This window comes from Centrocercus urophasianus, unplaced genomic scaffold (assembly GCF_019232065.1).
Source record: "Centrocercus urophasianus isolate 14NV4802_14NV808 unplaced genomic scaffold, USGS_Curo_1.0 seq_9, whole genome shotgun sequence".
Taxonomy (NCBI): domain Eukaryota; kingdom Metazoa; phylum Chordata; class Aves; order Galliformes; family Phasianidae; genus Centrocercus; species Centrocercus urophasianus.
The window spans coordinates 23,652,100-23,678,093 of record NW_024885532.1 but is presented as its reverse complement, the minus strand read 5'-3'; the positions used below and the strand labels follow the sequence as shown (position 1 = coordinate 23,678,093).

General features: G+C 40.5%; 2 protein-coding genes across 2 annotated transcripts in view; one reads left to right on the top strand and one right to left on the bottom strand.

Moving 5' to 3' along the window:
* LOC122171513 (histone-lysine N-methyltransferase SETDB2-like) overlaps positions 1 to 9,391 on the bottom strand; it is a 37,136-nt gene extending 27,745 nt beyond the window's left edge. Inside the window, exons 1-7 of the mRNA XM_042839139.1 lie at positions 9,270 to 9,391; positions 8,518 to 8,577; positions 5,460 to 5,582; positions 4,319 to 4,384; positions 3,440 to 3,542; positions 2,214 to 2,780; positions 128 to 250 (exon numbers count right to left, since the gene is read on the bottom strand). Coding sequence (XP_042695073.1) covers positions 128 to 250; positions 2,214 to 2,780; positions 3,440 to 3,542; positions 4,319 to 4,384; positions 5,460 to 5,582; positions 8,518 to 8,577; positions 9,270 to 9,285 — 1,058 coding nt within the window. The 5' untranslated portion in view covers positions 9,286 to 9,391. The remainder of the gene's footprint in view (positions 1 to 127; positions 251 to 2,213; positions 2,781 to 3,439; positions 3,543 to 4,318; positions 4,385 to 5,459; positions 5,583 to 8,517; positions 8,578 to 9,269) is intronic.
* A 474-nt stretch (positions 9,392 to 9,865) lies between these two features.
* CAB39L (calcium binding protein 39 like) overlaps positions 9,866 to 25,994 on the top strand; it is a 55,851-nt gene continuing 39,722 nt past the window's right edge. The window contains exons 1-2 of the mRNA XM_042839078.1: positions 9,866 to 10,034; positions 11,519 to 11,718. The gene's annotated coding sequence lies outside the window, so the exon portion shown is untranslated. The remainder of the gene's footprint in view (positions 10,035 to 11,518; positions 11,719 to 25,994) is intronic.

Sequence of the window (25,994 nt, the reverse complement as noted above, 5' to 3'; positions counted from 1 at the left end):
TCACATTAATTATTTCTGTAAAAATCATTCTTCTCAATTAGTAAAACTGACAAAAAAAATCAAGGTTTCAGTAATTCAAAGACAATACAGTTGTAAAGAGTACACAAAACAGCTCTGTCTTTATTACCCACTAGGAACAGGCCCTTCCAGTCTTTTGTAACTGTATCCACGAGACGTTTTGGTATTAGGAGACAGAGAAACTTTACTACGGCAGCCTCTTGCAGTTAGCTGCAGACATGCACACTTGGACCTAGAAAATAAAAGTAAAGCCTCGTATAAAAATCAGAATGTATTTGGAGCAGAGTAAATCAAGCTTACATCTAGATAATTTTAAATGTACTTGACTATATACGAACACAAATGCACTATTCGATCATTTTTTCCATCTCTGCTCCAAAAAGTCATTTCAGGTGCCCCATCCTCCTCTTTGTCTCTCGCCTGCTTATCCGTGCTTACAAAAATCATGTCCCCCCTGTTCTCCATTCTGCCAGCCTCTGCAAAGGCACACACAAAAAGTTGACGTGTGACAGCAATCACTGCCAACAGGACACTGTCAAATGGATTGGAGGAAGGGAAGAAAATCACCTGCTTCTGGCACAGACTGTTAGCCTCTACTTCATCACCTTCCTCTCACTCCAGGCCCAAAGAATTGAATTATTCCACACTACCAACTGGAGAACTCCAGCAGTAATGCTGATCCTCACCATCTGAAGCCACGACTGCTCCAAAGACTCGCTGCAATTAGCCAAATCTCAACCCCTGAAACTACACATCGAAAGCATCTCAGGTCTTGGTGAGGTTCAACACACAGAAGGAGCATGCTATGTGCTCGCTGTTCTCTGCTGCCCAGCTAAAACTAAGTAATTTGAGTTACTGAATCTTATTCTATTTCAAGCTAGTGAGTACTACTGGTGATAGGTGGATGGTTGGACTGGATGATCTTGAAGGTCTTTTCCAACCTCAGTGATTTGGTCATTCTCTATGCAGGGTCATAGGCAGTTACACTGCACAGCAATACGAGCGTGTCCTTTAGCTATCAATTATACAAAATACATTCAATCCAAGATTAGTACCTGCAGGCAAAGACCAAGTAAAAGACAAATACCCCTCAGGTGAGCAGAAAACTGAACTCACATATATTAACTGTGGCAGTTTCTCAGATTTAAACAAAGTCCGGAGTTAGCAGGGTTTAGAAGTCAACTACAATGAGCAACACCATTTGAAACAGTCCGGAATGTAAATTTCTTGTGTGACCTCAGTGTTTCACAGCATTTCTTGAGGAAAGGATGGAATGTAGAGACTGTAAAAGGAGATTTCTTCCTCTGCTCTACTTAATTTATCACAGAATCTGTGGCCACAGAATGGCCAGGGTTGGAAGGGACCTCAAGGATCATGAATCTCCAACCCCCCTGCCACATGCAGGGCCACCAACCTCCACGTTTAATGCTCAGGGACCAACTTGGCCTTGAACACCTCCAAGGATGGGACATCCACAACCTCTCTGGACAGCCTGTTCCAGTACCTCACCACTCTCTGGGTAAAGAATTTCCCCCTGATGCCCGACCTAAATCTCGCCTCCCTCAACTTGAAACCATTTCCCCTTGTCCTACACATATCAACCCTCTCAAAGAGTTGATTCCCCTCCCCTCTGTAGGCTCCCTTTAGGTACTGAAAGGCTGCAATGAGGTCACCCCACAGCCTTCTTTTCTCCAGGATCTATGACCCAAACTACCTGACCTCTCTAGGCTGTCAAATCCCAGCCCTGAGGGTTATCATCCTGCAGAAGGAACTGCAGCAGAAGTTATCACACAGGAACCTTCCCTGCCTCCCAGAAAAATAAGCCGCCATCTGCTAGCACAACTCTCTCCCTTTCCCACTCCCTTCCTAAAACCACGAGATCTGCTTTCCTCCTCCACTTAAAGGAGAAGCACTGCATGTCTGAGAATAAACATAAAGGAACATCGTAATCCACATCTTGATTGCTTCCTTCCCTGTACCAGAGGCTGAGTAGGTGGAGCACCCACCTTCTGGAGAAGACAAACACAGTGGTTTCAGTCAACACCGTGGCACAAGACAGCTACTGCAGACATCCACGTAGAGTTGTTCCTTCATCATTTGGCACTGCTTGGTATTGTGCACCTTCACACCTCCAACACCACCCTAATACTGACACATTAAGCACCCTTGGTCTGGGATTAGATTCTTCAACTTACCTATCAATGCAGCCATCCGTGCAGTCACATGAATCAAGAAACATGCTGGATAAATTGTTGAGATAATATCCACGAGGCCACGATGCCCTCCGGTATTTGAAATAAGGTAACCTGGCACGATCAATGTCATTAGAGAAGGAAATAGGCACAGATTCAGCTCCATTGCTAATATCAAGATCAAACACGAGGGGTTCTGGATTTACAATGTTCCTGCCCAACAGGACGTATGTGTTGAAAGAGAAGTGATCAATAAATAAGAAATCACATTTTGTCTCAAACAAATAATTCTGAACATCTTGAAAACTTCTCAGACTCCTGCCACAGGGAGCTTTGTAATGCACATCCAGTGACTTTGAAAGGCAGTCTGCTTTCGCATGGCGTCTCTGAAAGTGAAACAGTATTGGTATCTTCAGAGGATTTTCACCCTTGTAGGAGCTCACTGCTCTGTTGGAGAGACACGCACTGGAGCACTTGTGGATCCGATACCGGCGATTCAAAGGTGCACGTTGAATTTCACTCGATGTTTCCTCACTCCCTGAGTCTGATTTTTCAATCTTCTCCTTTTTGCTGATAGGAATGAATGAGAGAGAATGAAAATGAGAGAATGAAAAAAAAAAGTCAGAAAAGAACAGCATCTCAGATGATCAGTAAGCAGCCAGCCAGTCTTCTAGTGGTTCAGCATTATTAGCGTAGGAAAGCTTGAAGGCAGCCAAGGGTTTTACTGAATGCCTGCCTGCATTACCTAACATCTCTGACACCATATGCAGACATGCACAGTGCCATTCCAAACAAGTGACAGCAACAAAAAAAGAACCATACTTTCATCTTCCAAATCAGCTCCCAAGGCTAATTATGAAAATGAAGTCGTGTCCTTAATAACAATCTTCACAGTCTGTGAAAGCTTGAGAACTGAACTTAAAACTTTCAAGTGCCAGCACTGCTAATCCTGCTAATAATCATGGATCTTCATTCAGAACAAAACAGATGTTCTATCCTGCAAGGCTTTCATGTGGTATATTAGATAAGTCTGCTTAAAACCTCAGCTTTTCCATATGGGTCAATTTAAAAATATATATATTTACTTTGAAAATTGTCAGGACTCAAAGTTGATTTTAAAATCAATGAATATATAAATAATACAGAGAGATTAAGAACTCTCTAATTCAGTAAAGATAGGTACAGTAATGAGCTTTGCCATTCTGGAAGTATTAAATAAATACACTGACCTGTGCGAACCCTCCACAGAATTTCCACTGTTGTCATCTCTAACAGGATGCTGTGATTTAGGTTTGGGTTCCTTTGTATCCCCTTCATCAAGAACATCATTTACTGAAAAAATTGGGATATAAGCAAAACCTCAACGGTCCACATTTCAATGATCTATAATTGAATTTAGTTACTAAAGAGATAGCTGCCAAAACACTATAAAGGTAATGCATTGCTATGAACTACAGTTAACAAAGCATGCTAACAACCACCCTCCTAGAAATAAATGTTTTTGCACTTATACAGAGTGAAGTGTTTGCATTAAGGTTCATAGGTGAGAAGCTCACACACACTCTTCTCTCTCTGCTACTTCTCCCCATCTTCCCTCCCCCTACCATTCTTTCTCCCCAGAGGAGAAAAATATAAGTGTACATGCACAAATCTGAGACAGAAACACACTGCCAACATTTATGCTTTTTTACCAGCCATCACATGATTTGAGTATTAAAGGCTTCCATGAGGCTTTCAAACTGCACAGAGGTAAGATACTGGAAACATATACAGGTTTGTCTTCATTATTTGAGGTAAAGTGCTGGCAGGGTACTGCCATGAGGGGAATACTGTACAAGCCAACTTTGGTTTTTAGCTCAGGCTTATCAGTGTTTCTTACTGCAATCTCTAACTTCACTTGGTCCAAGCCACACACACACAAACAACAGAAGTACAAACCCAGATGAATGTCTGCAGTTCAGTAACTGCAGAGGAAATAATCATTTTTTTTCCTTGCACTGCTAACAAGCTCCTGACATCTACTTTATTGATTTCAACATCAGGAAACAAACTTCTGGTGAGACTAGTTAAAGCTACATAGCAAATAAATGCAATTAAGATGCACTTACCATTTGTCAACGTTAAAAGATCACCCAGATCAGCTTCGTTTACCAGTGTCCAAGCCTGCCAGCATTCTATATAAAAACAAAACAGAAACAGAAACAGATCTGAAGTGCAATATAGTAATAGTGACAATGATAGTCATCACTGCTAGAAGGAAAAAGAAAGCTAAACTCTAGACATGTTTCCTCACTGTGCTGATACAGAGCACTGTAACACAGACACTTTTTAACTTTTTGTAACACAGACACTAATTAACTTTTTGCTACAGTCCTGAACAGACACACCTAGGAGAAGCAACACAGTCACAGCTCACATCAGTAACTGAAGGAGCATTGCACAACCACTCGCTTCCAGAAAGCTGCTGGAATGCTTTTAAACACAAGTCCAGTAGTTTTCAGAGGCAGCAATTTGTGTAAGCACGAATCAATGCAAGATTCTCTCTTTGCTTCTGTCACCAGACTGACCATCTTCTGGCTAAGGACAGGATCTTGTCAGAGCAAATTAATGCTACCCCTGAATTGCTGGATGTGGTCTTCAGATAGTAAGATGACAAAGAGGTGACCAGTTCTGTCTCAACCCTATGCAATAAATATCACAAGTTGGCAGACAAACGTCAGTAAAATTCACATTAGTATTTTAGTTTGGAACAAAACAAAGGAAAATAAAAATTTAAGTACGGCACAGATTCATACCAATACCTGGAGATTCAAATTCAACCTTTAGCTCTGCAATTCTGTAACATTTTGTCATAAAACCAAGATTATGGAGCTCAAGTTACCCCCCCAAAAATCCAGTACCAATTTAAAACAAGCATTGTAATACAGAGTGTGAAAGCATCTTAAACCATTACACATTTTCTTGCACAGAAGCAGCAAGATGTGAAGATTAGATTTACAGGGATGATTTAACAATAAGAAATATTTTTATAAATTAAAACATTAGTAAAATTAAAAACCAAACCTGTGTACTGCTCTAGCTTTATCTTCTGATTTTGATGTAGATAAAGAACATTTAGTTCCATGAAAATCAGGGACATTCTTACAACAAACTGCTGTTAAATTGTTCTGCTACTATTACAACGGCTTTTCTTCAAATCAGACTGCAGATCATTCACAGTCCTGCTGAATGACTACAAGGATTTCAAACCTTGATTTGTGGCAGTTCCATTCTTGATCTTCTCCTTTAGCAGCAGCAGTACTTCTTGCACCTGCTCAAATATGAGATCCACTCTTCTACTTTCCAGTTGTGTCCAAAATGCCTTCAAATCACCTGAAATACAAGTTGTCATTTACAACTCTGCACAGCTTCCAAGAAATCTAAAAACATGAGTAGCTCTTATTGGACTTTTCAAAGGCCCCCACTCACATTGGTGGGAAGCAGGGGTCTAGTACTTCTGAAAGATCAGGTAAGACGTGTTTCTCTTATTGTAGGCTTAAACTTTCATAAGCTTATTTTCTAACCCTGAGCATGAAAGTGAAACAATGTAATGATGAACTGACTTCTGATGGCCCATGAAGCTTCTCTGACATTGAGCTGCAGGTCCAGAGGGAGCCACAAAGATGATCAGGGCTGGAGCACCTCCTTTATGAGGATAGGCTGAGGGAGTTGGAGAAGGCTCTGGGGGGACCTTCTAGCAGCCTTCCAGTACCTGAAGGGGGCCCACAGGAGAGCTGGGGAGGGACTTTTTATAAGGGCATGCCATGACAGGACATGTGGAAATGGCTTTAAACCTAAACTGGGTGGATTCAGACTAAATATTACAAAGAAGTTCATTACTGTGAGCGTGGTGAGACAGTGGAACAGGTTGCCCAGAGAGGCTGTGGATGCCCCTTCCCAGGAAGCATTCAAGGCTGGGCTGGATGGGGTTTTGAGCAACCTGGTCTAGAGTGGGGTGTCCCTGCCTACAGCAGGAGGTTGGAACTAAATGGTCTTAAAGGTCTCTTCCAACCCAAGCCATTCTATGATTCTTCAAATAATTTTTCAAGTACATCAACAGAGGGTGTTCTGGAAGCCTCTCTCTAAATATTCATTAAGTTTCACTATAAATTAATCACAAAATCACAGAACTGTAGGGACTGGAAGGGACCTCTAGAGATCACCTAGTCCAATCTCCATGCCAAAGCAGGCTCTCTGGACCAGGTTGCACAGGTAGGCACCTAATCATCACTGAAACTCAGAAATGACAAAGGAGAATGTTTTCAATGGAAAGAACTGAACATATTACCACAGAAAAGGCATTTGTGAGTAGCTCACAGCCAAAATGTTCCTTAGCTACCATCCTGCCCCATCAGTATTTTGGTAAACATTCTAGAGATAAAACATTGAACACACTTTCAGATAAAAGCAGTTTGATTAATTTTGCCCACCAAGTATATTAATTGCAGCAGCTAATATGCCTCTTACATTACAGAATGGCCTGGGTTGAAAGGGACTACAATGATCATCTAGTTTCAACCTCCTGCTACATGCAGGGTTGCCAACCAGGCTGCCCAGAGCCACATCCAGCCTGGCCCTGAATGCCTCCTTTCTCCATTACAAATATTTAAAAGAGCATTTTGTTTGAAGATTTTTAATTACTTCTTTTTTTTTTTTTAAACCACTGATCAGATCATGGTCTATCGCATCTCCTCTCTTCCATGAATACATGTTTGAGGTACTAAGCCTGTTAATTAAAACAATTAAAACACTACCAGCGCATCTTTGGCAAGGACTTCGAAAAGAAAAGAAAAAGCTCAGTGTGTCACCAGACCACGCTAGAAAAGGGAACACGTCCTCTGTTTTGGTTAACAATTCCCATCTTCAATTGTGAAGCAGTAAATCTTTTTCCCCCGCTCCACTTCAAGAGCTACAGCCCACCATCACCTCACAGTGTTTACAATCTACTTTCAGACAGCAAGTTATGGCTGCCAGATGTGCCACAATGACACCTTCCCAGCTGTCACAAGATGCAGCACTACTGCAAGGCCTGCAAAAAGGTGTTGTTTTTATTTTCCTTAGCAAAGAATGACTTTATTGCTCAGTACAACAGAAGCCAAGTAACGTTATGTCAGTACAGAGCTTACAGTTACTTCTGAAAGGGTCATGGAAATAACAATCCTTTGTCACTACACCACAAGCTGTTTCTATAATCAGCAGTTAAAAACTTACTATTAAAACTAAACAGGCAACATGGAAAGTACTTTTTGTAATATTACTGATCTGGCACTAACTCAACAACATTCAACAAGCTTTTGTATTCACAGCAATAGCAAGTATATACATATATCAAAGTCTCTTGGAACAGCACACTGTCAATGAGACAACTGGTGCTCTGGGCCATTCCTACCCTCTTGCTGTGCCTAACAGTATCACAGATTTAAAATACTGGGAAACAAGCATATGTAACATCCCTCTTTAAAAAAATACATATTCAGAAATATCATTAAAAAATTCCACTGTGGCAGATCAAAACTGTTGCCATTATTTGTTACCTGCTTTCAGAAGCTTTGATTTAATTTCAATATATGGTTAACAGTGGTGGAAGGTCCACTTCAGATGATGGGTGACAGAACAGTCTTTCATTTCTGGGTCAATTCTAACCTTGCATAGGCCAAAAGCAAACAGACCACATCACTACTGCCTGTCCTGCTCATATCTCTCAACTTAAAAGGCTTTCTCCCACTTCTCATGCTTGAGTGCCCTGAAACTCCCGCAGCTAGAGCTGTGAAATTCACAGCATAATTTTAATTTCAAAGAAGCAGGTGTTCACATCATTCATCTCCTCTTCAATGTTAAAGCTGCTCTTGTTGATCTCAGCCAGGAGGACGTGGAATGAACAGACACAGAATGTGTTCAGTTTCTCAGCCTTCAAAACAGTCTCAACCAGCTGATGACTCAGAGCATGGACCAGCAGCTGGTGGCAGTACTTCTAAAGCTGGCTGAGGCTATTGCTTCTGGGAGATTTTCTTTTCCCTCTATCTTTGTGGTCATGTATCTTTCAGTACTGCGCAAGAGAATGAAGTCAGAGCAAGAAAAAAAGCAGACTAAGCCAGAGTTCCCCAGAAAAACACTTGGGCATTTCCTATGAAAAACCCATAGTGCTGACACATACTCTATACACGATGTAAGATGGAACTGCTGCCATCCAGTCACCATTTTCATATTCCAAGCAGTGTCAGAGAAACACCACATTCCCCATTCCCTCCATAAGTCTGAATTACACTACCTTCAGCTGTCCCTTTTCTGGAAGTGGGACGGTTCTTCTCTTCAGGACAGCCACGCAGCACTGCAAGGGGTGCAGAATGGACAAGTATGAGTTCAGATGAGAAATAAAAACGCTTGTCACCAAAAGGTGCGTTGGCAGTTATCAGCAGAGGTATCAGTGAGAACACTGCAAGAGAAAGCGCTGTGGTGAAACGCTCCTCCTGTTTCAAAGCTACACAGAAACACAAGACAGAGTAGAAGAACGCTGAAGTGAAAGAAATTGGGAAGGCTTTTTTTTTTTTTTTCAAGCACACATAGATTACCATCACTACAACATGACGCTGCTGTGAGGTGAGCCACACTTTCTGTTGTGCTCACGTGAGCAATCCCTGCCTCCTGTTAGCCCTTTTTTAACTAATGCAGCCGTACTGCAATTAAGCTACACAAAAGGGAAAAGCCCAAAGGTTGTGGTTTTTTTAGGTCAGAAATGTACTGGGTCTGTTTCCCAGCAGACTCGATGGAGCACTAAAGGAAAGCATTTCTCAGCTGCGCGGCAGATTTCTGGCCACGACCACCAACGACACAGCATCAAACAATTACAGCGACATTCCCACGTGCTCCTCCTCGACTCTGGCACGGAAATTTCATTCGTTCGAGCGAAAAAGGAGAAAAAAGCGAAGCTCCTCACGAGATCTCACAAGTTCTGCGGCAAAGTTTCTCACAGGATCTGCTTAGCGACCGCTCAAAACACGCATTCATACCGCTGAGGCTTACTTCGGTTCCCCTCCATGTCGCGGATCCCTGCTTAGGCTGGGGAGCGGCATGCAGGTGTCCCCGTCCGGCCCCGGCTGGATGAGGGCATCCAGGCCAGGCCACGAGCGCCCCGCCAACGCCCGCACCCGCGCGGGGCCGACATGGGGCGAAGACCACGCGTGGGGGCGAGCCCGCGTTACTTCACTCAACGGTACCCCAGACAGCCGCTGCCCCGTCACCACCCGCCGGGGGGCGCCAGGCACCCGCTGTGCGCATGCGCCGAGCTGTCTTCGTTGCCTTGCAGTTCACCTTCTGCGCACGCGTAAGGAGGGGCCGGGCCGCCCGAGCGAATCGCTGCGCGGAGGAGGCGGGCCGCTCACGGCAGATGGCGCGGGTGTCTTTGTTGCTATTGGTTGCGGCTGGGGTCGCGGTGCGCGCGGCGCTGGCCAATGGGAACGCGCGGGAGCGGGAGGAGGGGTCCGGGTGGCAGAGCAGAGAGGAAAGCGGTGCGTCCGCCATCTTGGGTGGGCGGGGCGAGTTGGGGGCCGGGCGCGTTGGGGCGTCACTGTTCCCTGCGGTCCCGCCATCTTGGCCATGGGGTGAGGGGAGGAGGGCTGTTTCAAAGCCTTGTGTTGACCTAGTCTGGTCTGAGGTGCTCGGGGATGATGTAGTGCCTCTCGTGGTGTGGATTGTGAGAGGTTTCTTCTGTAGTTGGGCACCTGTGGGGAAGTGGCAAAAACAAAAACAAGCTTTAAGGGGATGTTTAACCTTTTGCTTCCAGCTAAGGTAATAAATTAAAAGACTCAATAAGTGTCCAAGTTACTTAACACCACTGCTGGTTGCTGTCATTTGCTCTTGCTGCCGTTTGCTCTTGCCGCTGTGTCCTGTGAAACAACTGCTGTTATTTTGATTTGGAGCATATGAGTACAGGCATTTACATTGCCCTCAAAGTTTTCAGCAAAAATACTAAATGAGCTTTGGCGTTGTGGCAGTACAAGATGATTCCTCAGGCTAAAATCAACCTACTGGAATGAAAGGCCTGAGAGATTGGTTTAAGTGCTGTGCACGGGGAAGGGAACAGGCTGTGGTTTCAGCAGTGGCTTTGTGTTCGCATTTTAAAAAGAGAGATTCCTTTCCTGTAGCAGTTTGTTTTGAGTACAGAGTTTCCTTCCTTCTGAAATATTAGAACTGATGATTGCAGACTAAGTAATTTTATTTTACTGAATAATTTATATACACACGCATGCAAGTGACTGCTGAATGTTACAAAGTGCCTGTGGTGCCGCAGGCTGTATGAGGAATATATCAAATGCAAAGAATATGGAGCCAAACGTTATAATGATTGCGTTAACAACAAGTTATTTTAAAAGGAGTTTTCCTTATAAAGTTGTACTTCCTGTAATAAGATTCTCCTAAACAGCCTCTGATGTTTGCATGCATGTCTTGAAACTGTGATAAGCATTAATAAGCAATGTGGAGACAGTACAGCCACCCATATAGCCATCCATTGTGGATGCCCCATCTCTGGAGGCACTCAACGCCAGGCTGGATGTGGCTCTGGGCAGCCTGGTCTGGTGGTTGGCGACCCTGCACATAGCAGAGGGTTTGAAAAGAGATGATCATTGTAGTCCTTTTCAACCCAGGCCATTCTATGATGATCTTATAAGCAATTAATGTTATTAAATATTCATATTTCTGCTTGGGCACCATGACTGTGTATGACTGCTTGCCTGGTGTGCTTAGGAAGCTAACAATTTTTATGATTATATAGTTTCCATCTGCTTCACAGTCATCAGCGGCAAATGAGCTCAAGTTTGGGATTTTTTTTTCCCCACCTATAATGCACTGAAATACAACTACTAGAAATCTGACCATAATTTTACTTGAAACCAATAAAAATAGTGTAACTAAATGGAACCATATAACGCAATGCCAAGAAAGGTGTTCTCTTTGCTCTGAGCAAGCTGCTGGAGGTTATTCAGTCTGTTGTGACGAGGTCTTTTGCCTGATACCTGTCAGTTATATGTGAAGATATAATGCTAGTGTTATCTGTGTTACTCACTATAACATAGTAACGTCACTCAGAATCTTTTAATTAGGAACTAGGAATGATAGAAATCAGAAGCATGACTGCATACTTGTTGAACAAATGAGAAATAGGGATATTATATGCATATTATTTGACAAAAAAAGGGAAATTTGTCTTTCTTGAAGACTAACATGTTGCTTGTGTAAAATAACTGAATTTCCTTGTTTTCTCTTTTATCTAGAGCTGGAAGATATGCTTTCTACAACCAGGAAGCAATTTCTACTGTTGAGCAGGTGAGCTCATTTCTTCCCAAACTCACAAGCAGTGCTGAAGAGACATCCCAGTGATGTGCCCACAGCACTCCCCTAGCAGCAATGCAAACTTGAGACTCGCCCACCAGCTTCTGCAGCCTAGACCAGGACTGACGAACTGCATCTAAAGGTGAGGGCAGCCCATTCCGCATGCTTATACGTCTGTTAACTTTTTGTTTGTCATCTTTGTTAAGATGACAGTGAAAGGATTAACTAAGTTAGTGGTATGATTTATTGAGTTGGTGAATTATGCTTTTGTATTATATGGTTCTACTAATACTAGTAGCAAATCAAGATGAACAGTTGCTTAGGTAGGCAGACCATAAATGGTTTTTTGAGTGGGAAGCTGACCCCAAAGCAACCATTTCTTCAACTCTCCAGGAATGGTTTTAACATCTTGAGTACAATGGGATTTGGGTATTGTATGGGAACTGCTGAGTCACGGCCTGAACCTCTGATGGATCACCCGAGGCGAGCCATGAGTCAGCCAGAGGAGCACAGCTGAAGGCAATTCACCTGTGCTGCCGGAAGGGGTGGAGCCTGGCTCCATCCCTCCTAGACCTATTTAAGAGCTGGCTACCAAAGGGGAAGGATCTCTTCTGGAGATCACCTCTCTTGGTGTTTTGTGGTGAGCTCAGCCGAAGGGTAAGCTCTTCCACTTATTCTCTTTTTGTGATCGTTGTCTATTTTGCCTTACTCTCTTGATTATATTGTGATTATAACATCTTAATATCTATTGATTATACAATTATATTGTGATTTTAACATCTTGATATCTATTGATTATACAACTATATTGTGATTATAACATCTTGATATCTATTGATTATACAGGTATATCTTCATTTGGCCAGATAAGCTTGGGTGAGGTACAGAGGCACCAGTCTCTCTTTAGAAAATAGTGAAGCAGTGAAAGCCACAGACATTCAGAAAATGTTTCATGATTCTCTTGTAGCTTTTTGTTCTTTTCTGACTGGATTATCTTTTTGTTTTCTTGACATTTTTCTTCTTAAAGTGCTTTCATCTCAGTTTGATACTTCTACCTGCTCCTTCTCTGTCACATCCTACTTTTATCCTTTGTGATTTAACTTACTCCTTTACAGGTAAGTGTAGGTAACCATACTTCATTCTTTCAAAAGGCAACTTTAAGATAATGTTCTCTTTCATTACACTGATTAGTTTAAGTCTGGTTTATACGTACTCTGTTATTTTTCATTCATCTAATATATATTGACAAAGATAAATCAGAGAGCAGATGATAGTTTTGTAAAGATCATTGCTTTTTTACACAGCATGCTGAGTGGGTTATCCTTCAGCTTATCCTAGAAGTCTGACTGCTATTTATAAAGATGCATACTGGTGTTCTCCGTAGGTATATTGCTTACTAAATACTGCATGTTATTTACAGGCCCTCCATGCTATGTTTTGTAGTTGTGTTACTGTTGTAGATATATTAGTTTTTAGATAGTATTAAGTTATTTTGGATATTAGTTTTTCTGGCTATTTAATCAAGGAAAAGAATATTCAGTTCTTATGGAAGACACTGGTCCTGTTAAATGATTTTGTTCTACCTGTGTTCTAAGAATGTTAACATTCCTGGCAATTAAAAGTGAAGGAAAAAAAAAAAAATCTACTTAGAAATTCCAGTTCCCAACACCATAAACTGTTAATCACCCTAAGGGAATCTTTAAACATGCGCAGAGACTTGCTATGAAAAGGAAAGAAAAAATTTGTGTCACCATTGAAACAATAGACTTCTTTCATGTGGAGGACCTAGATATCTGTTAATTACCAACTAGGTTGAGGGTTTTGGAGTCTGGCCCAATATGCTGGAAGTCTTAACCGTCTACTGGCTGGCATATCTTTCAAGGTCTGCATTCGGAGACTGGTAATGTAATGTATTTCATCTTTATGGACTGTTTATGTAGTAGAACTGTTTCCATTTTTAGCTGTGTTTCTGTCTTGGAGCCTCAGCATTATCTGCGGTCATAGATTCCAGATAGTTGTGTGAACATAGTAATAAAGGACTGATTCAAATGTTAGATAACGCTGGGTGAAGTCAAGGGACATGAGTTGTCTTTCCTGTGCCACAACCCACTTACATTACATTACACTGAGACATCGGGCCTAAAACTGTGTTCTCTGATTTTGGGTGACTGGGATGAATTTACAGTCCTGAAAGCCTGTGGTTAAATTTAGAGATATACTGAACTTGCAGTGTTCCCACTACTAAGAGATGTATTACATGGTGTACCAGAGCTTCTTTTTTGTTGTTTTTGCCTTCTGTTTTTTTAATCAAAGTGTAGAGTAAGTTGTAAGCTTTCATTGTGATGCCTGATGATTGATAGGTGAGTACAAACAAAGCAGTGAGCACCTCATTTAGAGCTGCACTTGATATAACCTTGCACTTGATATAACCTTGCACTTGATATAACCTTGCACTTGATATAACTTGATAATAATCATTTTGATATAAAGCCCGTCAAAATGATGCATGTAGCAAAACTGAAGTAATGATTATGTCTAGATGTAGTAAGCACTTTTAAATAAAACTGGAAGGTAACACGTTTTTAAATATGCTAAAAAATTTTTACTACAGCCATAGGAAGCAATGAAAAAGGTTTATAGAGAAGGATCAGGAAAGCCACAATCCTGTGTGCACTTAGATTTGGCACTGTCAAACAATGAAGTGGTTCTGTTCTTGCTGCTTCACTCAGCCTTCCCCTGTTAATTTGTGTGGCTGCTTAATGAAACTGGCTCAGAGAACTGGTTGGGGTTTAAAAGAAATTACTTATTTGTTTCAGCTAATTCTACCTGAATAAAATTTCCCCATCCACTGTAGAGATTCTTGATACTTCTGCTTCTCTCAGGGAACTGGGGGTGGCCAAGGGGCAAAAATTAGACTCTGAAGGTGGACTGGATTGCTTTCTAATTTTGTCAGTGTCTCTTAGCTCAAAGCATTTGTGCAACTCCTTGTGTAGTATGAGCCACCTCAATGTTTGTGCAGAGCATTGAATACAGATTATTGTGGAAGGTGTTCATTACACAGCAGAAATGTCCTAAGATTCAAGTTCTCTGCACTTTAGGTTGTGTTAGACCAGAAACTCTCCAGCTTCCTATGAAAACTGGAATTGGATGGGCTTCTTTCAGTAGTGACTGGATTTAAATTCTCTTTTGTTATTGCTATAAAATTCCTGAGTGACTAGAACTGAATAGTGGCAAGGAATAGACAAAGTGAATTGTGGACCTGAAACTTTGCAACCCTTTCTCACAAGAAATGTGCTTCAGGTTTCCAGCAGTGTGCTGGCTGGCTGAGCTTAATTCTGATGTATGAGTTTGGCACTGAAGAGGAGAGCTATACTATTTGCTACAATACAGTGCCCAGACAAAGACTGAATGATACTAGACAATAGATTGGCAGCCATATGTTCCTAGAGCAATTTAATTGTGAGATGACATCTTTAGATTATATTACAGCATTAGCTTTTTATAAAAAAAAATCCACTGATATTAATGATGTTTGCTTTGTTTGTTTCTTGCTTTTCTTGTTCCAAGTGACCATCACTTAGGATGAAAGAAAGTGCTGAATAAGCAAGTACCTCTTTATTTCCAAAAATAATGTTCAAATCAAAAGGGGAAGGGAAGGGAAGCCCTCCCAGTTGATGACCATGGACCAATACTGCGTAACTGAGCTTTGAAACGTGGGGCCAATTGAATGATAGCTGTTGGACTAACAGGTTTTCCATAGGCCCCTCTTTGTCACACTAGCACAAGAGCAGGTGGAAAAAAAAAAAAAAAAAGGATACGTACAAATTTATCTGTAATGTTTTATTGCAACTGTACAGTTCAGTTGTGCTTAAATGTTGGAAAGATGTTATGTGTGACTTCTTAAGAGCCCTGGAAGTTACTGAATATGGAGAAACTGAAATGTCGTGGAATGAAAATCATCTTCCAGCAACTACAGTGATCTTAGCAACATGTAACCTTCAGCTCTTTGTTAGGACTTCTTCATTTCTCAGCAGGGAGGCATGGCTGTATCGGCTTTCTCTTCTCAGGTGTACCTTTTTAATTGCACACTGTCATTTTCTAGACTTCATTGTTCATCAAACAGCTGTCTTTCACTTCTGCAAATAAGTTAGAGGTGGTCATTGGCTACCTATTGCTTTTGGATACTGGAGAAGCCATCTGCATCTGAATATCTGGTTTATTTTTGTTCCAAATAAAGCATCAATTGAGTTTTACAGATGGGGAGCAGGCTTGCAGGGTGCTTGTAGGTATCTTTCAAAGCAAATGTATTGTGTGTATCATAAAATCAGTCTCTGGGAAAACTCTGGTTTTGTGGATTTGTGATTGGTTGTTTTTTGGGTTTTTTTTTTTTTTTGACAGATCAGTTAATGTAACTGAGTAAATTAGCTAAGTTAGAAGTTTGTTACATAGAAATGGTGTTGACCTTTGTTCCTACTCCTCCTTGTTTGCAAGGCATTGATAGATCTTGTGTGTTTTACATTATGATCTGTATTGAAGTCTGTAACTGCCCCAGAGATCTGTACTCCTCTACTGCTGGAACCATTTGCCTTGGGCAAAATTGGAAAGTGTCAGACAAAGTGCTTTTGGTCATCAAAGGCACTGAGATTTGAACGAACGCTGAGGTCGAATAAGGAGTGAACTCAGGTCAAATTGACTTGATAACATTCAGGATACACTCTTTTTGGTAAAGATTTTCTCTTCAATAAAAAAATCCAATGTGAATATAAAATATATATGCCACTGTGATTCATCTCTGTACAACCCTCTTTTGTCAGGGAAAGGAAAATATTTACCAGAGGAATTCCCAAGATACCCTCATGCTATTCTAGTTTCTTGGGAAGCAGTTAAATGCTGAGAAAACATTCTGCCCATTGTTTTTCCTCTCTGTCATTGAACTCTCCATCCTGTAAACTGTCTTTTCTCGTCACAGTTCATAAGGTCATGGGAGAAGATGGCTGCTAAACTATGTACCATTTTTGAGACTACAAAACATGGACTAAACAGATCTTCAGTTCTGCAGGATATGTTGTTACATCACTAATATACTTCTAACAGGGCTTACAAGAGTGATTCTCAAAGAGGGGAGAAAAGTGTGAGAACACGTGGCTATCTAGAATATGCACACCTGAATGCTAAAAGATGGTTTAAGCAACAGGGAAGTCCCATCTTGCTTTAGAAGTGGTCCAAGGGCAGCAGCTGATACGTAATGTGTATAAATGTAGTTTTTAAAAGATGATTGAAGAAAACTCTCCAAATTTTCTTTGGGAGTTTTTTAGTGTAAGTCTAACTAAGGAGCAGTTCTGAAAATAACAGGAAGAAAAAGAGCAGTGACATAAGTCTAATAGCTGCACTAACATTGTCAGTAGTGATGCTGAAAAGGCAGAACTGTTATGTACATCTGTAGCATAAATAGAACTGAATATACAAATAATCATGTAACGATGACCAAATCCTTCATGTTGTAGCAATAAACAGTGACATAAAGCATCACAGAATCACAGAATGGTTTGTGTTGGGAGGGACTTTTAAGATCATCTAGTTCCAGCCCCTGCTATAGGCAGGGAAACCTCCCTTTAGACCAGGTTGCTCAATGCCCCATCCAGCCTGGCCTTGAATGCTTCCAGAGAACACATGGAATTCTTTACTGCAAATTTATGCAGACTGAAGAAAATCTTTTTTTTTTTAAGTGGCTAATGTAAAACTTTCAAAAAACTGAACTAATACATATTACTAATATGTAATAACTGCCATTCCATATGATTAATTGAAAACAGGCATTATAGAAGATCTGATGTATCAGATAAATTATGGGATTGATCTTGCTGTCTAGGAAACTGACTCATGAAACCCTTATACTTGATGAAGAATCATTGAATTAAGATCTACCTAATGTTGTGATATTCAATTACTGGACGTTTGTTTGCAAAAAAAAAAACCCAACCTCAGACCAACCCACGGTTACATGAACTGCAAAATCCTTCCTGACAGTTTTATCTAGGCTGCTTAGAGCATAAGAATAACAAAGCATGGCATACCCTCCTATGTTTGATTGAAACAAAGAGCATGTTGGCTCACTCTTTCAGAGTCAGCTTTGGGAAGTTAATCAGTATGAAAAACAGACTGGATGCACCTTAAAAATGAGGAACAGTACCATAAGAAACAGCACTGCAAAGTACAGGGACCACTGGCAGCAGTCAGTTGAAAAGGCACACACATATATGATGTGGCCAAGAGCTGACAGTAATTGAGTGCACTGAACTCAGAATAGGGGATTTCTTTTCCGATACTATTGACCTTACTTCTGGAATATAATCAAGTTTGAAAGATGCACTTTCAGACATATTTTGGATGTGAAATAGGTACTGATTGCAGGTGTTGGAAAAGCATATCTGTGCACTTACTGTGGCTGGTGACAAATAAGGAAATTCTGGGTTTGTTGAAATTGTTTGATCGTGGTTAGTAGCTATGCATAAACAGAGGGGAAAGCCTTCCAACAGCATAGTCTTGCAAATACAGAAGTCACATAACAAGATGCAGAATGTAAAAGATAACATGAGTGTGCATAAAGGAAATGATATTTGAAGTGATAGTTAACTGTTGTGCTAACTGGACAAATGTTTTCCAGCATTTGAAGTCAGTGCTGAGATCTGGGATCTTTTAAAAAGCTGCTCTTGTTCAAGAAGCTGTTAAGCTGTTCCAAACAGTAACTAATGCTTTGTGAAAATCAGAGCAGTTCTTTGCTGGTTGGTGCTTTTTTGTGGTTGTTTCTTTTTAAGTAAGTATGTTTATTTCTTGTTCTGAGAAGAGGAAGAGAAAAAAAAGAATCTGTTTCAAACTTTATGTCCAAATAATGTCCTATTTTGTAAGGCTGTATGAAGCATTGAGGCTGCTCGTAGTTTTGAAAGGAAAGCCAGTTCTGTGTAAATGGTCCCAGATTATCATTACATGTTAATTTGGAATTCTCTAACCATGTAATCTGTATCCATTTTTACACAGAAAAATGTAGAAGTAGGTAGTGTGGTTCCTGAGTGAAACAGTAAGATATTAAATAGCTTATATTTATGTCTTTAGTTACTTGGCTAATATGCAACTGTCCGGATTCAGGTCTTTGTGTGCTGAAATATTTCAATGGAAGTTTTTGTGCTTGTGAAAGTAATTTCATCCCATGCTGACAGCTAGTAGAGACTGTCTTGCTGTGGCCATGGAAAGTTAAAGTGGTCTGGCTCTTGGTACACGACATTCTGGTGGGATTCTGCACTCATGAAATAAGCCTTTTATTTTCACTGCTGCTTTGATGGACACTCCAGTTTGACAGTAATGTAAGACAAAATTTGATGTCTTTCTAAACATTGCTGGTCTTAAGGAAGTGGTTTCAGGACTTTTCTGTCATACTTCCACTACCAGGCCTGCAGTTCCAGCTCCTTGGAGCACAGACTGGTTAATTTAGTATACAGGTGGTTTTGTCTTCTTATTATTTTGGGATTGCATTCTAAAGAAAAAAACCTGAAAAACAGAATCCAAACAAAAAAACACACAAAGGAGAAAAAAAGGTTATTTCTGTAGAAAGAGAGGAGGTATGGAATCCACCTTTATCATGAGAAAGGTGACATTTCTTGAACTATTTCCAGCGAGTGTAACAATAGATCTGTATGCTGAGTAATAAAGGAGCTGTCAGATTGCACTGAAAGATGTACAGACAAGTGACGTTTGCCAAGAAGATTTCCATCGCTGTATTTGACCTGATATGACCTGTATATTTAGATATTACCATTTATGTCATGTGGTGAGTAATTTTTTTCCTGGTGTCCAAACACCTGTCAGGGGTCTTCACTGTTAAGGCTACCCCAGAGAAGAATCAAAGCAGGCACAGGTGCTACTATTGCTTCAAAACAGAGGAAGACAAGAACACTACTGCATGTTGTTTCCTATTCAGTGCAGAATTCCTGCACTAAAACTGCTGGTGGACCTTGGACTTGCTTCCACTTCAGGAGTTCTAGGAATGACCCTGCTTTGTTAATTAAAAATAAAGGAACTCAACTCATAATTGGACACTTAGTGGTTGCATGTGTTTGGCATAATAATTAATTTGTGATGTCAGTTGCTGGGCAGCACAGATGGAGAGAACAGTAGATGGGTTGTAGTAGGGTGGAAATGTGCATGGATGTTTCCTCAGTGAGGCATGACATCCTTGAATTTCATGGAATTCCATACAGGTTTGGAATTCCATGACAGGTTGGCTCTATAAAGGTTTTTTTCAGGATGGACAACATCTCTTTCTGGAGAGGCATTGGAGTAATCTATCCTGAGACCAGAGGAAAATGTGGCTAAAATGAATGATGGGAGATTGTGCCAACAGGGACCATTTGTCACACAACAGGGGATGAGATGCTGTTATAGTCATGTTGTCATTCTTGCTGTGGGACAGAAAACGCAGGCATCCTGTGTTCCATGACTGGCTGTGTATGTGTTCTGTGAAAGCAAGTGTATACAGAGTCTGCCAAGTGGTGAATGTACTTAATGGTTTGTCAAGAGGAAGGACATTGGGGTACTTTTGGAGTCAGTGACTCTGTGCAATTTGGATTTGATCATAGAATCATAGAAGCACAAGGTTGGAAAGGGCCTACAAGATCATCTGGTCCAACCATCCTCCCATCACCTCTGCTACCACAAGCACTAAACCAAATCTCACAGCTCCTCATCCAGGCACCTCTTGAACACTGCCAGGGACGGCGCCTCCTCCATCTCCCTGGGCAGCCATTCCAGTGCCTGACCACTGAGAGAAAAAGTTCTTCCTCATGTCTGATCTAAACCTCCTCTGGCACCACTTGTGGCCGTTTCCTCAGATCCTGTTTGCTGCCTGGGAGAAGAGGCCAAACCCCTCCTCATCACAACCTCCCTGCAGGCAGTTGTAGAGTCAGTGAGGTCTCCCCTCTTCTCCAGACTGAACAATCCCAGCTCCCTCATCCACTCCTCATAAGACTTGTGCTCCAGACCCCTCACCAGTTTCGTTGCCCTTCTCCGGACACGTTCCAGGGCCTCAATGTCTGTCTTGCAGTGAGGGGCCCAAAGCTGAACACAGTACTCGAGGTGCGGCCTCACCAGTGCTGAGTACAGGGGGAGAAACTTGAATTTGTTCTGATGGCTTGTTCTTGAGGTTCCCTGTTCTGATCCAGTATTTTAAACTACCTTTACTGAATAATAGCATTTGGTAATGAGAAATAATTTGAGAAGACCTACGTTCTCTGAGTCCAGAGAAAACTGTTGGCTGTCAGAGGTTTTATTGTCTGGCTTTGAGCATGCCAATTTAGATCAATGCTTGCTTAAAAATAGCAGCTTTTCTTCATAAATTATTGTAATGCTAAAGTTTTATTCTCTGGCACTGGAAAAACCTGTGATTCTTCATCTAAATGCAGCAGTTTGGACTTTCAGCGTAGTACTATTACATTTTTGGTTCAGCCTGCCTGCTTTTGTAGGGTGCTGAACTTCTATGAGAGGAGTCTCAGAAGTTTGGTATGTCTGTGGGTGTGATTTCTGGTGATGCACATCACAGAAACTGTAAGTATATTATCTCTATCTGCAATAACAGGGGGCAGCAGGCTGTGTACTGCCTAGTGCGTTTTATTTTGTTTCTGTCACTAGTGTCAGAGTGCCTTATGTTCTTGGATGCATTCATTTTCCTGCGAGGAGACTAAGTGACTTTTCCAAGTTCTCAGAGAAATGTGCAACACAAATAGGAACTGACTCTTCAGTTCCTTTGGTCTGAACTTTGGAGTTCAGTTTCTTTGGTCTGAACTCATTTCTTCATCCTATGCACAACATCCTGTCTCTGCATAAGACTTTCTGTTAGTTTTTATTCTTTCATTTGAGGCAATCTCTTGCAATATACAGCAGTTCTGTGGTTTTGGTGCCCTGAAGAAGTAACTGAGTGGAATGTAGTAAATTGTTGATGTTGCTCATGTCTTGTTCATTCTCTTATCCATACAGAACAGCTGTCTCAGCTCTCTTGGCCAGTCAGTCTTAAGAGGAAGAGGCAGTCTGTTGTGTCTAAGTACTGCAGATATAATTTCAAACTCTCCCAAGAGAAATAGTTTCTGGTTTTGCATCTTTAAAATGAATGGTTGTGGAGACACTGGTTGCTATTGAGCATGGTGATTTTGGATGACACTTTAAAAAGTCTCTAAGATGCCAATTGCCAGAAGCTGGAAGATGAAGGTGGTCCTTCTTCTGGCATATATTTCTTTTTTTTTTTTTTTTTTTTTTACATTGTGTTTGGTGTCAGCTGCTCTTGGAGCTTTGTCTCCATCAACACCCAGAATGTCATCCAAAATGATGGTTCTGGTTTCTATCTCCTAACATTCATCAACAACACATTTTAGAATGCACATCTCTGTGTGTTTGCTCAGTGACAGCTCGAACTTTTGGTTTAAATTAAACTTAATTTTGTTTGTTTGCAGATCATCTGGAGAGCATGTGATGAAAAACGTTTTAGACTTCTGTAGAAATGGTCAGTAGAGGAAAAGTCTCAATCCACTGTGTTTTATTTTCCCAACCCATCTCTTTTCTCAGAAATAGAGCCATATGTTATGTGTAATTATTATAATCAGAGATCAGTCAGTCTGTCATAATACTTATATGACAAATCAGCATTAGAGTAAGATGAATATGCACTAATATGCTTTTCAGCTTAGAGCATTATTAGGAAGTTTGGTTGCTGTTATGGTAGGTGATTTTTGTGTGTGTAATGTGATATGAACTATAAAATTGGGTGTCCCAGGGTACTTCTGTGAAGAGTGGTTAAATGTTAGATCTTCAGCAAAGGTCTTTTTTTAGTTCCTTCTGAAATGAATTTTCCTTTTCACATTTTTATTTCTATGAATCGAATAAGCATTTATTTCCATTAAAAAAAAAGAGAAAGCTGTGAAATTGGTTGAATATACCATGTTGGGATAGGAGCACTTTGAAGAGGTAAGGGCTGTAATTACATGAAAAGCACCTGCTCAGTCCGTCAGGAAGTTACTGGTTTTTGGAGGACTACATTTTGTTTCAGTCCACAGGTAAAACTTTTGTCATGTCAGAATGTTCGCTGTTCCTCAAGGTAATGTTCTCCACTCAAAAAAATGGGAGTGCCATTATGATTCTTAATCATGTTTTATGTTGGGACACAGTAGATAAGGAATGTGATTAACATTTTATAAGTGACTTTTTAGGGCAGGCATTAACATTTAATCTGTATTTCATTTTTCAGCTGTTGGTTGTATAACACTTTAGAAACATTCTTGTTTGGGGTGGGGGGTGAATATGTATGGAAGAGGTTTCACTGTAGCTGTTTTAATCTACTTGAAAGGACAGAGCTGATAGATGGCTTTAAAATTAGATACCTGAAGTATTTCTTACATAAATGTTTGTGATTTCTGGTAGAAAGGTCAGTGTTGATGTGTGATGCTGGAGTGAAGAACTTGGGAATAATAAATTCAGGGGAACTTAACAGCAGTTTATAAGAGTTAGTGCTGGTTTTTAAAAACTGAAGCAGAGCAGAAAAATACTTACCTTCAGTAACTGCATCTCCTGGCATTAAGGAAGAGAAGGCAGTGCGTGTTTAGGATCACTAGAGGGAGCCTAGAGGAAGAAGAGGGGGAAGCATTGAAGACATATTTGCATTTTTAGGAGCAGCTTGCACAGAACCATCCATTTAATCCTTACTGCTTCCTTCATCTACAACACAACTGCAGGTCACTACTCTGTTCTCACACATTCAGTTCAGAGATCTCAGTTTTCTAGCTCTGAGAGAGGCCAGAAGCTTGGCTGCCTTTTAGGTGGGTGTAGGAAAAAAGACCTACCTCTCCATGTATCGTACCCCTTTTTACCTTCTTTTGTGTTTGAGTGAGTAGGCACGTGTTAAGTTGTTTTTCAGTGCAGGTATGTGCATGCTGGAGATATACTGTAGATGATGAAGAGCTTTAGTGGCATCAGTGTAGAATGGTCACATTATGGGGGTTTGGGGGAAAATGAGCATCTGCAGGCTTGTATTAGAATACCAAAGCACAAAGTTACTGTAAAATCTCTCATTTTGTGGGATTTTAGAAATGTCACTCAACACACTTTTTGTATTGTTTTGTTGTAAAGCTGAGTGCTTTGAAGCGTGATGTCTCCATAGGGCAGATAAACAATGAAAGTGATTTGTTTTAGTCCCCTCACTCCACACCTGATAAACTGCCATAATTTCAATTTCCTGGGCTCTGTAAGAGTAGGAAGAAATCCTGTTGGGTGGGTTCCTTTAGTTTTGGGGGTTTTAATCTTTTTAGTATTTTAGGGATTCTCTTTTCAAATAATTTCTGGGCTGACAATATCATGAGATTTTAGTACTAAGCATTGTTCTTCCTGTCAATACAGAACTTCCATTATTGATACCCTTACTGATTGCAGAATGCTTTTCATGAGCATTAAGATATTTGCAATGTGGGTTTTGAGTGCTTGACTTCACATCTGAAGAGTGTAACTGACAATGGTATGTTCCTGTTTAAAAAAAAAAAAAAGGGGGGGGGGTAAATATATATATTTATATAGAGAGAGGAAAAAAAAAACCCTAATTCTGGACTTTACTTAGTTTCTTATATTCCTATAATTTGAAGGAAAGTAAGGGAAATATTTCTTATTTTGTTCTCCTCTCTGATACCCCAGGATTTACAAAGGAAGATTGTAATATTTATATAATGTTTTTAATATACATTTCTGTCAATTATACACTCTGGAACATGTTCAGAATCATACAATTAAACTGAATATTAAAAAGTATAAATTGTTACAGCAGTAATGAAATAAGGAGCACTATGTTTTGAGTGGTGTAACCAATTATGTATTTCCTCATTAATTAGTTGCATCTGTAGTAGAGGACTTTATGAAATTGAAGACATGGCTGTCTTACACAAGTCTGAAAATATACAACTTCTAAAATATACCAATTCAGTAAAGGTAAGAGAAGTAGGCATGAATTAAGGTCAGAAACTTTTCACAGTATCACAGAATTGTAGGGGTTGGAAGGGACCTCCAGAGATCATCGAGTCCAACCCCCCTGCCAAAGCAGGTTCCCTATACCACTTTTTAGTATTTTAGGGATTCACTTCTTGATATCTGCTATTATACAACTTGTTGCTGTGTAGAATTGAATTTTGATTGCCCAGGGCCTTGGCACTGAGCGTTTCTGGGGGAAGGAAGGACATTTTTCTGGTTGTTATCTGAGGCTTCTTAGGGCTTTGGAATGCTGGAAGTAATCTTGGAGGAGGTAGACAAACTGTAAGTGGGTGATTAAATGGGCAGAATTAATATACATGTACTGCATGTTTGTCATCTGCCTCTGTAATTTATTGCTACCACACTCATAGTTCAAGCTCCTTAATTTCTCTTTCCAATTTTAGAAAATAAAGGGTAGGAATAATGGAATGCCTTTTGTTTCTTCCCTCTTTGGTCTTTATTAGATGGCATAATTTAAGAAAACAAGGACAAACATTTCTCAGAAGTTCTCTGTGTATTAGCCTGAGGTCTCTCATCACTTTAAGGGAAACAAGTATAATGGAATTTAATTATGTGGAGGCTGGGATCCTTTACCAGTGCATAGACTTTTTTTTCAGTGTACTTTTTGGACTAGGAAGAATTGTTGACTATTCATAATTACATCATCCTTCTACTCGAGATGGCTACAAATTAAGAATTGAAGAAAACACTATTTCTTTTGAAATATTTAATAACCTCTTGGCAAAAAAAAAAAAAAGAGAACAGGTAAGAGCATAAGTAATTATGGCTTGATTTATTGAGGATGGTGCAGGACCTTTTCTTGTCGTCTGAGAATTAACTGCACTGATGATGAAACAAAGATTGGAAAAACAGAGAAAGTTGCTCCACGAGCCCCACTAGCTGCACTCCTCTGAACAGTCTTTTGACTACAACACAGGAATGGGGGCATGACAAGTTTCCTCCTCTCCCTGCACATAGAGAGCTCCTAGGAAAGTCAAAACGTATTTCCTGAGCTATAAACCCATCAGAGCTGAACTGTAAATTGAGTGCACGTTCAACTTACTCCTTGGAACCATGAAAACTGACGCACGTAGTCTGAAACAGGTAATAGTTTTATAGATGTTTTTATGCTTATAGAGCATTTCTCAGTCAGAATGTGCTGTGAATACTTTTGTTAACGTTGTGAAATACCATTTATTCAGTTGGGTCCCTTAATGTGCAACTATAACATTTTTTTGAGGTTACTCATGCAGTTTCAGGTTAGTATCCATATCCACCAACACTGAGCTCCAAGGGGTAACAGAGGGGTATCTTTTTATTTGTTGAAATGATGAATGTAATGTACGTGAGATATAATTTCCCTAGGGAGAG